Source organism: Podarcis pityusensis (genome assembly GCF_964106645.2).
Source record: "Podarcis pityusensis genome assembly, chromosome: 4".
NCBI lineage: Eukaryota > Metazoa > Chordata > Lepidosauria > Squamata > Lacertidae > Podarcis > Podarcis pityusensis.
This window is the reverse complement of record NC_138027.1, coordinates 1,692,298-1,709,914: the sequence shown is the minus strand read 5'-3', so window position 1 is coordinate 1,709,914 and position 17,617 is coordinate 1,692,298. Positions and strand designations below refer to the sequence as shown.

Genomic DNA, 17,617 nt, shown 5'->3' with positions numbered 1-17,617 from the left:
AAGTTTCCCTTCTTCTTTGAAGACTTCTTACACTGGAAACTCAAATGGCCTTGTGCTCCACACGAAAATCACCGCTTCAATTTCAAAGCTTTAACAGCAGCAGTTTCACTTTCACTTTCCCCTGCTGAAGACTCAGGCACATTTTCAAGCATATTTTTAACAGCACAGTCCCGGCTTTCTTTAACAGCCTGTCTGCGATCCCACTCATTCAAGAGCACGCTAGACACATAATCTTCTGTTAGCCGGTCAGAAGGCATTGTGGAAATCTGGGCAGCCACTCCATCATAAGACTCATCTAGGCTATTGATCATCAGCATTGCAAACACAGCCTCTGAAATAGCCAGGTCTCGCTGAACAAGGTCCTGTCTGAGACGCTTTAATTGAGATAGATGGCTAGGCAAATCACCACCTTTCTCCAACTGCAGCCTGCACAGCTTCTTAAAGAAAATCACACTGGAACCAGCATTTTGTCTAAGATGCATATCTCTCAACTTATGCCAAACAGCTTGTGCAGTCTCTTGACCCTCTAAGTTCACCAGCAAGTGGTCTGAAACACTCAAAATAATTGTCCCTCGGGCTTTCATATCTGCAGCATGCCACTCAGCCCAATCATCATCATCCTTATCTGGAGGGTCATCTTCTATCGTGTGAAATAGCTTTTCCCTCTGTAAAAGCACTTTCATCTTTACTTGCCAAACTGCATAGGTTTCAGGCGTGAGGAGAGGAAAGGACAGAGCCATCTGGCCAGAATGTGCACAGGCCATGTCTGCTATTACTTAGAGCAAGACACTTCCCTCGTGCAACACAGATAAAGCCTTGACTCCCTCAGCCACTCTCTCTCCCACTCAGAGCGCAATTAACAGGCAAACAGGGATGCTATCTTCTTCCTTTGGCAGTCAGCAACATACCTCCATAAATCAAGCAGCAGCAAGAGCAACAGCGGCAGCTTGAACACTCTGCTCCAAAACAGCTCTGCTTCTGGGCACCGCAAATCAGTCCAGCATGCAGCGTCCGTTCCACCGTCCGGCAATCAGCAACAGAAACCTCTGGCGACTGGGACGCCTGGGACGCCTGGGATGACTGGAACAACGCCAGGTCAGACAACTGGAACAACGACTGGGCCCATAACCGATGTCAGCATCGCCCTAGAGCCAGTGCACCAACTGGACTCTTGCACCTCAACCCCGACTGGGCTAGGCGAGCTGGGTAGCACCGCCAGAGACCTTCTCACAGGAAACGGTCACAGTGCTGTGGACTCACAGCTCAGAGCTGAGAGCACCGGATTCACTGTCTCAATAATACAGTCGTTGCGCAGCAGAGTTTTGCAGAGTCTTGCAGAGTATAAACCACTCGGAGAGCAGCTCTGTAGAATATCTTCCTTTTATTCTATAACTACAACTATGATACAAAACTATATACAGAGCTGAATATTCTAAGCATAAATCAATGCTACACTGAGAGTCTGCAGCTGCTCTTAGCAGCAATCTTATCTCTAGGATCTCTAACACTCTCACTCTCTCCGATACACTGACTGACTGACTCTCTCTCTCACACAGACACAGATATGTTGCTGGGCAGAATAAGTAGATAGGCAGGACACGCCTCCTTCTCTCTGGAGAGTCAGCAGAGACCATCAGGAGATGATCAGGAGATTCTTGTGTATGGGAGGGGTGAAATCTCCTCACAAGGTTGTTGCTCTCCATCTTCTTTCAGGCAAAGTCCTGACTTCTAAAACTAATCCATCGCAAAGAGGCAAATTTAAAGTTCGCTCCTCCCGAAATCTTTGCATTCCTTGCTTCAGGGGAAGGGACATGACGCAGATCCCGAAAAAGCCCCATAACTTAAAAGATTCCCTCACCTGCTTGCCCCGTTCAAGCAAAGCAGAAATCAGCATCTTTCCAAAGAGATGCTTTTCTCCTGCATCAGAAATCAGGATCTCTTCCACGGGGCCGTGTGCCTCTTCGCTTGCCAATTGTGTCTCCATTCAAAGCTGTTCCCCGCCCTCCCCACGGGAGTTGGCCAGGGCTGTTCGGGGACAGTTTGAAATCCTTTGCTGAAGGAGCCAGGCACCTTTCTGGGCCAGCGAATGGCCGGAGGGCGCAAGGAAGGCGCTTGCTCTGTGCCCGAGGACACCTGGCTGGCAGTCAGAAGGACAAAAGCCACAGGGGGAGTGGCTGCTTCCAAGCCTGGGACTGGGGGAGAACCTCGCCTCTGCTTCGTCTGGGAGACAGGGTTTTCCATCCCGGCTCACAACCCCCCCAAAAAATAAATTACCGGGCGAGCGCGGGTCGTGCCCTTTCGATACCCTCGGAAGGTTAGGGGAGACCTGCCCCATACCCCCATAGACCTCCGCCTGGGACCCCCAAAGGGCGACTTGCCGGGTTCGCTGCCCCCCTGGCGTTTTATTTTGGATCGCTTTGTTTGATGTTCCAATGAAGGTGGTAAATTCTTTTGATGCTATTATGGGTGTGAAATATGTAGGCGGGGTGTTTATTGGGTTGTCTTTTTTTTTATTTGATTATGTGTTTTGTGTTTTTATATCGTAATTCCATCCTGTGAACCTCCAAATTTAATAAACAAATAAATGGATAAAACGAAATGAATTCCCCCCTCTCTCTGCCGATCAAGAGGCAGCTCCATCCCTGACACCCATCTGGAAAGACGCAGGGAGGGGCATTGCGGGGGGGGGAGTGGCCCTTGGGGGTCTCTCTGGGTGGCCCCTGTTGGTACCCCCACCCCTTATTCAGAGGGATGGATTCCAGAGCAGGGGAAGGGTCCGCAACACCCTCTGAGTCTCTCACCCCCAATTTCTCTAGAGTAGGAAGAAGAGAGAGGGCAACTGAGCAGAACTGGGTGGGGAGATGACGGGGGGGGGGGCGATTGGGGCATGGGGGGGTCAGTCTGGCAGGAGCTTTGAGGATGAAGGATTTGGGGAAACAGCGGGGGTCCCTGGCTCCGAAAAGCACTCCAGCTTCAGGGAGGGGGGCAAAGTGCCACAGAGTCCTGAACCCCCCCCCCCAGTGGTGCTCAATGGTTCCTCTTGAGTGACAGAGAAGCCCCCCCTTTCCCAGCCCCCCAACTAACAGGAGGTGTTTCTACACCCCACGCCCAGGCCAGTCCCCTCCCTCCATCCCAGAGAAGGAGACACAGGAAACAAGGTCAGATTGCAGAGGGAGGATTTATTAGAGGGTCAAGCGTCACATGGGGCCTGGAAGGGGAGACCAGCAGGAGGCGGCCGCTTCTCCCTGGGGTGTCTCAGTGGGACCGGCAGGCCAGCGCATGAGCCACCACCCCGACCAGCTTGTGGAAGGCATGGTGGCAAGCAGGGGTGAATTCCTGTCCAAGGGGGGGCTAGCAGGAGGGTGATGAGGACCTCGCCCAGGAGCTGGAAGAGAAAAGAGAGGGTGACTCCTTCTGCCAGGGGGCCCATGCGTGGGACACCCTCTCCCCACAACAGATCCCACAACAGATTCAACAGATTGAGACTGAATCCTGACAAGACAGAAGCACTGTTTAGGGTGGACTGGGGGCAAGCGGGTGTCTGGGGGACTCCCTGGTCCTGAATGGGGTAACTGTGCCCCTGAAGGACCAGGTGCGCAGCCTGGGAGTCATTTTGGACTCACAGCGGTCCATGGAGGCACAGGTCATTTCTGTGTCCAGGGCAGCTGTCTCCCAGCTCCATCTGGTCCACAGGATAAGACCCTACCTGCCCGCAGACTGTCTCACCAGAGTGGTGCATTCTCTAGTTATCTCCCGCTTGGACTACTGCAATGCCCCCCATGTGGGGCTACCTTTGAAGGTGACGCGGAAACTGCAACTAATCCAGAATGCGGCAGCTAGACTGGTGACTGGCAGTGGCTGTTAAGATCGCTGAGCACAATTCAAAGTTTTGGTGTTGACCTTGAAAGCCCTAAAAGGCCTCAGCCCTGTATACCCAAAGGAGGGTCTCCACCCCCATTGTTCAGCCCAGACTCTGAGGTCCAGCTCCCTTCTGGCAGTTCCCTCACTGTGAGAGGTGAGGTTACAGGGAACCAGGCAGAGGGCCTTCTCGGTTGCGGCGCCCGCCCTGTGGAATGCCCTCCCACCAGATGTCAGGGAAATAAACAACTAACTGAAATCTGAAGGCAACCCCGTATCAGGAAATTTTTAATGTCTAATGTTTTATGTCCTGTGAGCCACCCAGAGTGACACACACACACACGGCACCCCCAGTCCCCCCTGCCAGGCAGCCCCTTGGGGTGGGGGAGCAGCCTCACCCTGAAGTTGACGGGGTCCATGTGGAGATTGTCGCACAGCAGTTCAGGCAGCTTGGAAAAAGCCTCCTTGACCTCGTGCAAAGAGGGCTGGAGAGGTTCCTAATGAGAGGGCAGGGCTGGAGCGGTTCCCGAAGCGAGCGAAGAGCCTCTGGCACCAGGGGTAGACCACCAGCAGGCTGCAGAGAAGGAACAAAGGAAGGAAGGAAGGAAAAAGGGAGAGGCATGGATGGTTATTATCCAGGTGGAAAGAGGAGCACCTGCCCAACCTGCCTAGAGAGGCAACCACCCCTGGACTTACCAGCCAAGGACTTCTGCAATATTGACGTCCTGAACCAAATTGAAGTTGATCTGCATTTCGGCCATGATGGCTGGCTGTGGGCTGGGAGCTTCTCTCGGCTGCTGGAGAAAACCTTCTGGGCTGAGCTGGAGCTTCTTCCAGGGCTGGAGCCTTTTATACCCTGCGCCAAAGCTCCTCCTCCCAGATTTACAGAAGCCGACCTGGTTTCTGATTTGATCTAAGAATGTCCTGCTTTTCCTTAAGACATGCCTATTTTCCCCTGAGAAATCCTGGAGGGTATGGAGTAATGCCACCCCTGTGCCAAGGAGACAAGCAAGTATAAAGGCTTTAGAAGACATCTGAAGGCAGCCCCAAAGGACCGTCTCCACCCCCATCGCTCAGCCCAGACACTGAGGTCCTCCTCCTCCGGTGATTCAGCTACAGGGTACCAGGCAAAGGGCCTTCTTGGCAGTGGCTCCCTCCCTGTGGAAAGACATCAGATGTCAACCTGGGTGGCCTGAAAGACGGACTAGACAGATTCATGGAGGAAAAGCTCTAATAATAATAATAATAAATTTTATTTATATCCCGCCCTCCCCAGCCGAAGCCGGGCTCAGGGCGGCTAACAACAATAAAACAGTACAAAAGTACAGCACAAACAACACTCTAAAATCATTCATTATAAAATTAATTAATTCAAGCCACTGGCAACCATTGGGCCAGAGCTCCGCGAAGATTGCCGAGGGAGGGAGTCAGGCTGTGCCCTGGCCAAAGGCCTGGTGGAACAGCTCTGTCTTGCAGGCCCTGCGGAAAGATGTCAAGTCCCACAGGGCCCTGGTCTCTTGTGACAGAGTGTTCCACCAGATCGGAGCCACGGCTGAAAAAGCCCTAATGGCTCCTAGTCTGGCTGGCTCTGCTCTCCCTCCACCATCAGAGGCAGCGATGCTTCTGAATCCCACTTGCAGGAAACGGCGTCAAGGGAGAGGCTCTGGGGCTCCAATCCTGCTTGCCCATTGGGGTCCATAGTTGGCCATTGGGAGAAGAGGATCCTGGACTCAATGGGTCTCCTTTGGCCTGACCAAGAAGGCTCTGACTTTTGTCATTCCCAAGGAACTCTGGGAAATGGAGTTCTGTGAGGGAGCACTAGGAATTTCCAAGAGAACTTTCAGCAGACATTCTAGACCTTCAAGTCCCCAGAATTCTGGAATTGTTTGTTAAATTTTCTCAAGCCTATAAAACTTGATTGTGTGTATTTGCCTTGACTGATTCAGGTGACCTTTCAAGGGGCGCAGAATCATCTTTCTCCTGAGAAATGTCTGCCTGTGGCCTCAACTTTTCTGGCTGTATGACTTTGGGTCACTTTAGAAGTCTCCAATTCTTTCGTCATTCCTGCTCCCTTTTGTACACCTCATCTGCTTCAAAGCCCATATTTCGAATGAAGCTCTTGCTCAGGGATGGGGAACCTGAGGTCTTCCGGATGTGGTCTGACTCTGCTTCCCATTGGCAGGCAGTGGGCTCCCAATCCCTGCCCTTGTTGAACCTCCCTGTCTTCCTACCCCTGCCGCTTCCAACTCTCCCTCTGCTGTTCTCTCCCCACGCTGTCAAACCTGAATGTGAGCTCCCTGGGACAGAGTCCTGTCCTACATTCCAAGGGCCCTCAGTTGATAAATGGTGAAATAATAATAATAATAATCTGAAAGTACACTTAATTATCCTCAGTGGACTCAATTATCCTCAAGCGATTGCAACTCTGTTTGCAATGCTTTCTTGGGCCCTGGTACAGATCAGGGCATGTGGCCAGGATTGCCCAGGGCCACCCCTGTCATTGGGAGTGAGGTGGCTGCTTCAGGGGCAGATGCTGGGCTGGAGGACACAGTGGTGAGGCATCGTAGGACAAACACAGCCTGCCACCCCCAAGCTGGCTTGCTGCCTTCAGGTGCAGGAGAGAACATTGTCCCATCTCCAGCACTGAAGAAAGAGATTGAGCTTCCAGCTGAATCACGGGAGCTGCAGTTTGTTAATTATTGTGGCTCTTTGAGGGGGTAAACTACACTTCCCAGAAGTCTTTGGGGGAAATCATGTGCTTTCACTGTACGTTGAGTACAGAGCCTGAGAAGATTTGGGTTTCCACATCCTTGCTGAGGGTGGGGACAAAACCCATCACCCTCATGCCCTGGCTGACCACCATCAGTGACAGAGCACTGGGCTAAATGGATCTTGGTCCAATCTGACAGGGCAGTTTCAAATTTTCCAGGAACTCGCCCTAAAGCCCTGCCAGAGGTATCTATTTCTCTGTGATGCGAGTTAACTGTGAGTAAAAAGGTAAAGGTAAAGTGACCCCTGACCATTAGGTCCAGTCGTGGATGACTCTGGGGTTGTGGCGCTCATCTCACTTTATTGGCCGAGGCAGCTGACATACAGCTTCCGGGTCATGTGGCCAGCATGACTAAGCCACTTCTGGTGAACCAGAGCTGCGCACGGAAACACTGTTTACCTTCCCGCCGGAGCGGTACCTATTTATCTACTTGCACTTTGACATGATTTTGAACTGCTGGGTTGGCAGGAGCAGGGACCGAGCAATGGCAGTTCACCCCGTCGCTGGGATTTGAACCGCCGACCTCCTGATCCGCAAGTCCTAGGCTCTGTGGTTTGACCCAAAGCTCCACCCGTATCCCAGTACCTGTGAGTAAGACCCATCAAATTCAAGAAGACACCCCTCTAGCTAGACACGCAGACAACTGCACTGTTACTTGTTGCCCTTAAATCCCATTTGTATTGGCCATGATTAACTTGATCTTGATGAGTTCTAAGCTCAACAAACTTAGTTTGGATTCCACTGTATGTTCTTATCTGTCAAATGGGAATAATAGGGACTTCCTTTGAAGGACTGTGCTAGATTATTCATTGCTAACCATCAGGCAGCATTTCTGGGCTTCTCAGAGGTGCCTAATCCATTGCCCCGTTATGCTCCTGATGAGCTTTGCAAGTTGCAGCGCCATTAAGAAAGGCCATGCTAGTCCGCCATGACAAGTGCTGCTAGAGAAAGCAGCGATGGAAGGGGGTGTCCTTTGCGGAGGATTCACCCAGCACACGCTTGAGCTCATGGGGAAAGAACACATGCCCCCCCCCCAGACCGTGGCTGAATTCATTCCCCACAACCCAAAGGACAGGCTGTCCCCCAGACGGCACCCAGCGGACAACTGAGCAGATCTCCCACTGAAGATTCATCCTTCCTACCAGCCTTGGGGCGTGTAGTCATGTAAAAGTGTCAGTGGTATCTTAACAGAAATATAAACTCAAGAAACCTACGGCACCCAAAGTTATTTAGTGCAAGGAGCAGAAGTGATTTGCAGGTGATTAAATTTCTGGTGTTGATGCACCATAATTCCTTAGCAAAAGCAAATCAAAACATTAGTGGAGTAACTGGTGCACTGCAAAGCATAAAAGATCCTCAACCTTGATATGAAAAGCACTTGAGTTGGGTTTCTATGTCCTGTTGCTGCCTGGTTATTTGACTGACCAGTTGCCAGATGCAGGGCTGGGGAAAGTTCTGAACAAAACCAAACCAGAAACACTTTCCTGTGAGAAAACAGCACCAAAGGTCTTGTGCATGATCAGGGCCTGAAAGCTGCCCGTCAATCAGCTGTCTTCCTCTTTTGGCAGAGGGAATTGCTAGCCTGATGGACGGCCCTCTTATCATCAGAGAAATGCTGGAGGGTATGTGATCCTGGCTGCTGAAGATGGCTGGAAGGTCGTTTGTCCCGTCAGCTGGATGAGCTGATCTGCAGAGCCAAGAGGGCTCTCTGGGCCGTCTATAACTGAGGATCTGGGCTTGAGTTCCCCAACTGAAGCGGAAGGTAAGCCAGAGCAGTTGCTCTTTTGCTCAGCCTGTTAGATATATCAACAGTCGGTCTATGAGCGTTTAGGAAAAGATGCTGCGATTACTGAGACCCAGCATAGGTTTCCCCAAAATAAGTCAGCCAGACCAATCTGATTGATTTTTTCTCTTTTCTAGACGGAGGTACAAACTTGGTGGATCAGGGGAATGCTGTGGACATAGTGTATCTTGAATTCAGTGAGGCTTTTGACAAAATCCCCCATGATATTCTAGCGAGAAAGCTGTTAAAATGGAGGTTGAACAAGGTAACTATTTGGTGGATTGGTAGCTGGTTGACAGACCAAACGCAAAGAGGACTCCTTAATGGTTCCTCATCAACCTGGGAAGAAGTGATAAGTCATGTGCGCAGTGTGCTGTCCTGGGTCTGTTGTTGTTTGACGTCTTTATAAAGGACCTGGATGAAGGAATTGAGGGGATGCTCATCCAATTTCCAGATGACACCAAACTGGGAATGGTAGCTAATGCCGCAGAAAACACAATCGGGATTCAAAATGACCTTAACAGACATTCAAAAACTCTTTCAGATCATAATCCAATTTTGTGTGAAATTATAGGAATAGACTTTTCGTTGGAGACTGAAGGATAATTTATTAGATGACCAAGAAATATATGAAAAAGCAGAAAAGACTTGAAAAGACTATTTTATGCATAATTGGAATGGAGAAATAAAAATCAGTGTAATGTGGGGGAGACCTGGCTTACTAGCAGTACATGTGAAAAGGATCTAGGGGTCTTGGTGGACCACAAGCTCAACATGAGTCCACAGTGTGATGCAGCAGCAAAAAAAAGGGAATGCTATTCTAGTCTGCTTCCACAGAAGTCTAGTGTCCAGATCCAGGGAAGTCACAGTCCTGCTCTCTTCTGCCTTGGTCTGACCACACCTGGAACACTGTGTCCACTTCTGGCCACCACAGTTTAAGAAGGATGTGGACAAGCTGGAAGGTGTGCAGAGGAGGGAGACCAGGGTGATCAAGGGTCTGGAAGGCAAGCCGTATGAGGAGCGGTTGAAGCCTGGAGAAGAGGAGACGGAGAGGAGATATGAGAGCCATCTTCAAATATCTCAAGGGTTGTCCCATGGAGGAGGGAGCGTGCTTGTTTTCTCCTGCTCTGGAGGGCAGGACTTGAACCAAAGGCTTCAAGATGCAAGAAAGGAGATTCCGGCTGATCATTTGGAAACACTCTCTGACAGTAAGAACAGTTCAGCAGTGCAACAGACTCCCACAAGCGGAGGTGGACTCTCCTTCCTTGGAGGTTTTTAAACAGAGTTTGGATAGCCAACTGCCAGGGATGCTTCAGCTGAGATTCCTGCGTTGCAGGGGGCTGGACTAGATGACCCCTGGAGTCCCTTACAGGTCTACGATTAAGTTTCTGGATCTCTTGGCTCTTGCAAACCCAACCTGCTCTGCTAGTAACTCGGCACGTGGGACTCAGTCCAAGGACGGCTGTCGTAACTTGTGTGTTGCGCAAACACTGTGGGCTGCATGGCGTTGGCACCAGGCTGGGGAGTGGGCTGAAACAGTCGATTGGGCAGCGGTCCCTCTTAATGGATGCCACGTGGCTGTTTCATCAAAGTGCCGGCTGCCCTGACATACCTCTCCATCTGGTGAAGATAGGGACATCCTATTCCATAAGAGAATATAAATCATGCCCTACCCATCTGACTGGGTTGCCGCAGCCACTCTTAGCGGCTTCCAACATATACAAGAACACAATAAAACATTCAAAAACTTCCCTTTCCAGGGCTGCCTTCAGATGTCTTCTAAAGGTCGTATAGTTACTTATTTCCTTGGCTCGGGGGTTGCATAACTCCATACCCTCCACCATTTCCCTGGTGAAAACAGGGATATCCTAAGGGAAAGTGGGACATTCCGGGATCAAATCAGAAACTGGGAAAGAGGGACGCTTGGAGGGCCTGCCTTGAATGTCATGCTTAGAACTAGGAGTAGTCTCTCGTTTATCAATCCTCGTTGTGTCCTAGTAATCTGCGAAGGAGTTTGGGATATGGGTCTTCTTGTCCCAATTAATCCCCACAAAGACCCTGGGAGGTGTGCAGGCCAAAAAAGAGGCGAGCTTTTTGGCGGGGTTCGAGCGCAAATCTCCTTGCCCCTTTAGCCTGCACCCGACGACAGCTGCCTCTCCTTCAACACTCCCCAAGTCCATGGCACATATTGGGCTGCTTCTGTTTTCAATGTGCATTTCGTGTTTTTACGTTGTGCTTTTATCCTGTAAACCGCCTGAGACCTGCGGGTATAGGGTGGCCTAACAATTTGGATGATGATGATGATGATGATGCAGTCCCATCATGGCGCCTTGTGGCTGCCTCTCCTCTCCACTCAGAGCTCCCCTTGCTTTCTTCACAGGGCTGGAACAGGAGCTGCTCAGGCATCCCTTTCTGGAAGGCTGTGGTGCACGGTCCCTGATTCAGGGTCCTGATCCTGCAGCCCCTTCTCTTCACCACCCATGGGCTCTCCCCCCCCCCTCCTGGCTTGCTGCATGAGCTCCATATGCAGGGATGATTTTGCAGATCTGCCCAGCCTCCTGCTGAGTCAGGCCTGGCTCCCCCTGATAGCTCCGGCTGCAAGAGGCCGACCTGTTGCTCAGGAGGAGGTGAAAATGACTCTGCTGCAGATCACCCAAGCAGCAGCGATTCTGACACAGCAAAAATAAACTTTCGCCAAGTGAGCATTGGAATTAAAGGAGCATAACTCAGTCTGCAGGAGCATCGCTGGTTGTGGGCGAGACTCGTTTGACAACAGAGAGAAACTGAACCTTTCATGTCCTCAGGCCAGTGGAACTCTCTGCCACTGGAGATTCAGGGGGCACCTTCTATGCAAAGCTGTAGTTGCCTGCTGAAAACATTTCTATTCCTCCCGGACAGTGCAGGCAATTAAGAACGCATCCTTTTGCAAATGGTTAATTGATGTCTGTTGTTCACTTTTTCAAAGGTTAAACAGGTATTACGGTATGTCTTTACTGATGTAAATCTCCTGGATATACTTTTGTATGACACAGTGGTGTACAAATATTTTTATAAATAAATATGAAATGTTTTTATAAATAAATATGAAATGTTTTTATAAATACACATGAATGAAGGAAATAAACAAATGAGGAGAGCTGGGCTCCCGTTGCTCCCACTGGCCAACCAGATGTCCAATGGAAGCCCCCCAGCCCCCCTCCCCTTCCCGTGCTTTGCTCTCCCCTCCCCCAGTCACAGGCACTCAGTGGCTCAGACCATATCCATTCAACTGTGCCAGAACAAACGAGACATCTCATATTTCCCTGCGTGAGCATGGCAGTCATTTGGGGCCCCCTGCTCTCAGGCGATGTCGGAATGCGATCTCCCCTCAAAAAAGCACATTGGGGGGACCAGGGACCTTGCGTGGGTCACGTGATTCACGCAGGAGTGTGACCCCAGAAGATGGGGTCCGGCTTTCCCCCCATGTGGCATTTGACAGTGTGCCATGGGCTGGCTTAAAGGAGCCTGGTAGCCACTGTGCCCAAGGTCCACGGAAAGGTCTTCTTCTGCTCCTGTGAATGTAATATCTTATTCTGAAATATTGTTTTGAGTTTGGGGTGGGTGGCTTAGCCAGTAGGATGCTGGAGCGAGTCCCTTCTCATTCCTGGACCCAGCGAGGGTTGAAATCCTTTGCTGAAGGAGCCAGACAGCTTTCTGGGCCAGCGAATGTCCTGAGGGTGCAAGGAAGGCGCTTGCTCTGCGCCCGAGGACACCTGGCTGGCAGTCAGAAGGACAAAAGCCACAGGGGGAGCGGCTGCTTCCAAGCCTGGGACTGGGGGAGAACCTCGCCTCTGCTTCGTCTGGGAGACAGGGATTTCCATCAAGTTAATCATTTTAATCATGGCCAATAAAAATGGGATTTAAGGGCAACAAGTAACAGCGCAGTTCTCGGCATGTCTAGCTAGATGGGTGTCTTCTTGAATTTGATGGGTCTTACTCACAGGTAACTCCCATCACAGAGAAATAGATACCTCTGGCAGGGCTTTAGGGCGAGTTCCTGGGAAATTTGAAACTGCCCTGTCCGATTGGACCAAGCTCCATTTAGCCCAGTGCTCTGTCACTGATGGTGGTCAGCCAAGGCATGAGGGTGGTGGGTTTTGTCCCCACCCTCAGCAAGGATGGGGAAACCCAAATCTTCTCAGGCTCTGTACTCAACGTACAGTGAAAGCACATGATTTCCCCCAAAGACTTCTGGGAAGTGTAGTTTACCCCCTCAAAGAGCCACAGTACTTAACAAACTGCAGCTCCCGTGATTCAGCTGGAAGCTCAATCTCTTTCTTCAGTGCTGGAGATGGGACAATGTTCTCTCCTGCACCTGAAAGCAGCAAGCCAGCTTGGGGGTGGCAGGCTGTGTTTGTCCTACGATGCCTCACCACTGTGTCCTCCAGCCCAGCATCTGCCCCTGAAGCAGCCACCTCACTCCCAATGACAGGGGTGGCCCTGGGCAATCCTGGCCACATGCCCTGATCTGTACCAGGGCCCAAGAAAGCATTGCAAACAGAGTTGCAATCACTTGAGGATAATTGAGCCCATTGAGGATAATTAAGTGCACTTACAGATGATGATTATTACTTCACCATATATCAATTGAGGGTCCTTGGAATGTAGGACAGGACTCTGCCCCAGGGAGCTCACATTCAGGTTTGACAGCGTGGGGAGAGAACAGCAGAGGGAGAGTTGGAAGCGGCAGGGGTAGGAAGACAGGGAGGTTCAACAAGGGCAGGGATTGGGAGCCCACTGCCTGCCAATGGGAAGCAGAGTCAGACCACATCCGGAAGACCTCAGGTTCCCTATCCCTGAGCAAGAGCTTCATTCGAAATATGGGCTTTGAAGCAGGTGAGGTGTACAAAAGGTAGCAGGAATGACGAAAGAATTGGAGACTTCTAAAGTGACCCAAAGTCATACAACTAGAAAAGTTGAGGCCACAGGCAGGCATTTCTCAGGAGGAAGATGATTCTGCGCCCCTTGAAAGGTCACCTGAATCAGTCAAGGCAAATACACACAATCAAGTTTTATAGGCTTGAGAAAATTTAACAAACAATTGCAGAATTCTGGGGACTTGAAGGTCTAGAATGTCTGCTGAAAGTTCTCTTGGAAATTCCTAGTGGTCCCTCACAGAACTCCATTTCCCAGAGTTCCTTGGGAATGACAAAAGTCAGAGCCTTCTTGGTCAGGCCAAAGGGGACCCATCGAGTCCAGAATCCTCTTCTCCCAATGGCCAACTATGGACCCCAATGGGCAAGCAGGATTGGAGCCCCAGAGCCGCTCCCTTGACGCCGTTTCCTGCAAGTGGGATTCAGAAGCATCGCTGCCTCTGATGGTGGAGGGAGAGCAGAGCCAGCCAGACTAGGAGCCATTAGGGCTTTTTCAGCCGTGGCTCCGATCTGGTGGAACACTCTGTCACAAGAGACCAGGGCCCTGTGGGACTTGACATCTTTCCGCAGGGCCTGCAAGACAGAGCTGTTCCACCAGGCCTTTGGCCAGGGCACAGCCTGACTCCCTCCCTCGGCAATCTTCGCGGAGCTCTGGCCCAATGGTTGCCAGTGGCTTGAATTAATTAATTTTATAATGAATGATTTTAGAGTGTTGTTTGTGCTGTACTTTTGTACTGTTTTATTGTTGTTAGCCGCCCTGAGCCCGGCTTCGGCTGGGGAGGGCGGGATATAAATAAAATTTATTATTATTATTATTAGAGCTTTTCCTCCATGAATCTGTCTAGTCCGTCTTTCAGGCCACCCAGGTTGACATCTGATGTCTTTCCACAGGGAGGGAGCCACTGCCAAGAAGGCCCTTTGCCTGGTACCCTGTAGCTGAATCACCGGAGGAGGAGGACCTCAATGTCTGGGCTGAGCGATGGGGGTGGAGACGGTCCTTTGGGGCTGCCTTCAGATGTCTTCTAAAGCCTTTATACTTGCTTGTCTCCTTGGCACAGGGGTGGCATTACTCCATACCCTCCAGGATTTCTCAAGGGAAAATAGGCATGTCTTAAGGAAAAGCAGGACATTCTTAGATCAAATCAGAAACCAGGTCGGCTTCTGTAAATCTGGGAGGAGGAGCTTTGGCCCAGGGTATAAAAGGCTCCAGCCCTGGAAGAAGCTCCAGCTCAGCCCAGAAGGTTTTCTCCAGCAGCCGAGAGAAGCTCCCAGCCCACAGCCAGCCATCATGGCCGAGATGCAGATCACCATGAATATGGATGTGGCCGTCATTAGTGCAGAAGTCCTTGGCTGGTAAGTCCAGGGGTGGTTGCCTCTCTAGGCAGGTTGGGCAGGTGCTCCTCTTTCCACCTGGATAATAACCATCCATGCCTCTCCCTTTTTCCTTCCTTCCTTCCTTTGTTCCTTCTCTGCAGCCTGGTGGTGGTCTACCCCTGGTACCAGAGGCTCTTCGCTCGCTTCGTGAACCGCTCCAGCCCTGCCCTCTCATTAGGAACCTCTCCAGCCCTCTTTGCACGAGGTCAAGGAGGCTTTTTCCAAGCTGCCTGAACTGCTGTGCAACAATTTCCACATGGACCCCGTCAACTTCAGGGTGAGGCTGCTCCCCCACCCCAAGGGGCTGCCTGGCAGGGTGGACTGGGGGTGCTGTGTGTGTGTGTGTCACTCTGGGTGGCTCACAGGACATAAAACATTAGACATTAAAAATTTCCTGCTACAGGATTGCCTTCAGATTTCAGTTAGTTTTTTATTTCCTTGACATCTGGTGGGAGGGCATTCCACAGGGCGGGTGCCACAACCGAGAAGGCCCTCTGCCTGGTTTCCTGTAACCTCACCTCTCACAGTGAGGGAACCGCCAGAAGGGAGCTGGACCTCAGGGTTTGGGCTGAACAATGTGGGGGGAGACGCTCCTGTGGGTATACAGGGCTGAGGCCTTTTAGAGCTTTCAAGGTCAACACCAAAACTTTGAATTGTGCTCGGTGGTCTTAGCAGCCCCTCCCAATCACCAGTCTAGCTGCCGCATTCTGGATTTGTTGCAGTTTCCGTATCACCTTCAAACGTAGCCCCACATAGAGTGCATTGCAGTAGTCCAAGTGGGAGATAACTAGAGCATGCACCACTCTGGCCAGACAGTCAGGGAGGGTCTCATCCTGCGCACCTTCAAAGGTGCATTGCAGTAGTCCAAGCGGGAGATAACCAGGGCATGGACCACTCTGGCCAGACAGTCCACTGAGGCGTTCCCAAAGTAAAGGAAGGATTGAACTCTGATTAATACAAATACACACAGAGGCTTGAACCAGCAAGACTTTGGGAAGGGTGAGTATAATAATCTCTCTCTCTGTGTGTGCCTCCAGCCCCTGGCCCAGGTCGTTTTATTCACAAAAGAACTTTTTACAGAGTGTTCGTAAGAACCAATCAGATTTCTTCTGAGCATTTCAACAAACCCACGTAGGGACAAAGTTAAACTACAAACACTAGTTAGGCATGCATACATTTGGGTAAATGAATGAAAACTACAAAGGAGTGCATTCAGCAATCCCGGAGGTCATAAACAATCAATACACATGAGAAGAAGGATGGCCAGGAGGACAGCGATCATTCCCACCTTTGTGTGAGACCTGTTTCCTGGCCCTAAGATTAACACATCAGAAAAGCTACTTCAAAGAAGCTTGCCCACTATCTTTATGGCCCAGGATGCTTGCCTGGCAAAGCAACTGGGCTGTGTACGTGACTTGACAAGCAAGAGAGATGGGCAGTAGAGGAAATGGCCAGAGATGCAGAGGGTTGTGGGATTTGGTCAGAAATTATTGTCAATGAATCAAACCCAGTCAACACAATGCATTCATAGTGGACACAACGACTTGATGCATATTTTATAATTCCTCATAGTAATCCCACCCGACCCCACACTCTGGATATTTGCACTCCTACAGTAGGCAGGCAGGGCCTCATCCTGCGTACCAGATGGAGCTGGTAGATAGCTGCCCTGACACAGAATTGACCTGCACTTCTATGGACAGCTGTCAGTCCAAAATTACTCCCAGGGTGTGCACCTGGTCCTTCAGGGGCACAGTTACCCCATTCAGGATCAGGGAGTTCCCCATACCCACCTGCCCAAAGTCCACCCTAAACAGTGCTTCTGTCTTGTCAGGATTCAACCTCAATCTGTTGAATGCGTTGTGGGATCTGTTGTGGGGAGAGGGTGACTCACACATGGGCCCCCGGCAGAAGGAGTCACCCTCTCTTTTCTCTTCCAGCTCCTGGGCAATGTCCTCGTCATCATCGTGCTACCCCCTCCCCCGGACAGGAATTCACCCCTGCTTACCACCATGCCTTCCACAAGCTTTTCAGGGTGGTGGCTCATGCGCTGGCCCGCCGGTCCCACTGAGACACCCCCAGGGAGAAGCGGCCAGCTCCTACTGAACTCTCCACCCACCGGGTGGGGGCCACCCCTTCTTGCCCCCATGTGACGCTTGACCCTCTAATAAACCTCCCTCTGCAATATGACCTGGTTTCCTGTGTCCTCAATGCTCATGGCAGACTGATCCCCCCCATGTTCCAAGGCCCCCTCCCCCGTCTCGATGGTCATCTCCCCACCCAGTTCTGGTCTGTTGCCCTCACTCTTCTTCCTACTCTAGAGAAATTGGGGGTGAGAGACTCAGAGGGGGATGCGGACCCTTCCCCTGCTCTGGAATCCATCCCTCTGAATAAGGGGTGGGGGTACCAACAGGGGCCACCCAGAGAGACCCCCAAGGGCCACTCTCCCCCCGCAATGCCCCTCCCTGCCTCTTTCCAGATGGGTGTCAGGGATGGAACTGCCTCCGAATCGGCAGGGAGAGGGAGGAATTCATTTCATTTTATCCATTTATTTGTTTATTAAATTTGGGGGTTTACAGTATGCAGTTACGATAGAAAACCACAAAACACATAAACAAAACAAAATCAACCCAATAAACACCCCCGCCAACATATTTCACACCCATAATAACATCAAAGGAGTTTACCACCTTCATTGAAACATCAAACAAACAGATCCAAAGTAAAACGCCTTGGGGGCAGCGAAGCTGGCAAGTCGCCTTTTGGGGGTCCCAGATGGAGTTCTATGGGGGGAAAGGGGCAGGTCTCCCTTAAGCTTCCGAGGGTATTGAAAGGGCATGATCTGCGGCCATCCAATAATGTCTTTTTGGGGTTTGTGATCCGGGATGGAAATCCCTGTCTCCCAGACGAAGCAGAGGC

The 17,617-nt window shown here is 51.0% G+C and overlaps 1 protein-coding gene and 1 long non-coding RNA gene across 2 annotated transcripts in view; one reads left to right on the top strand and one right to left on the bottom strand.

Annotated features, from left to right (window-relative positions):
- Nucleotides 1-3,159: 3,159 nt before the first annotated feature.
- LOC308475372 (hemoglobin subunit beta-1-like) overlaps nucleotides 3,160-17,617 on the bottom strand; it is a 114,597-nt gene continuing 100,139 nt past the window's right edge. Inside the window, exon 3 of the mRNA XM_081002490.1 lies at nucleotides 3,160-3,385. Within this exon, the coding sequence (XP_080858616.1) occupies nucleotides 3,191-3,385 (195 nt within the window). The 3' untranslated portion in view covers nucleotides 3,160-3,190. The remainder of the gene's footprint in view (nucleotides 3,386-17,617) is intronic.
- On the top strand, nucleotides 8,181-16,888 carry LOC308475401. Its single transcript, XR_013985146.1, has 4 exons — nucleotides 8,181-8,390; nucleotides 14,216-14,677; nucleotides 14,800-14,975; nucleotides 16,639-16,888. It is a non-coding gene; the product is annotated as an uncharacterized lncRNA (long non-coding RNA).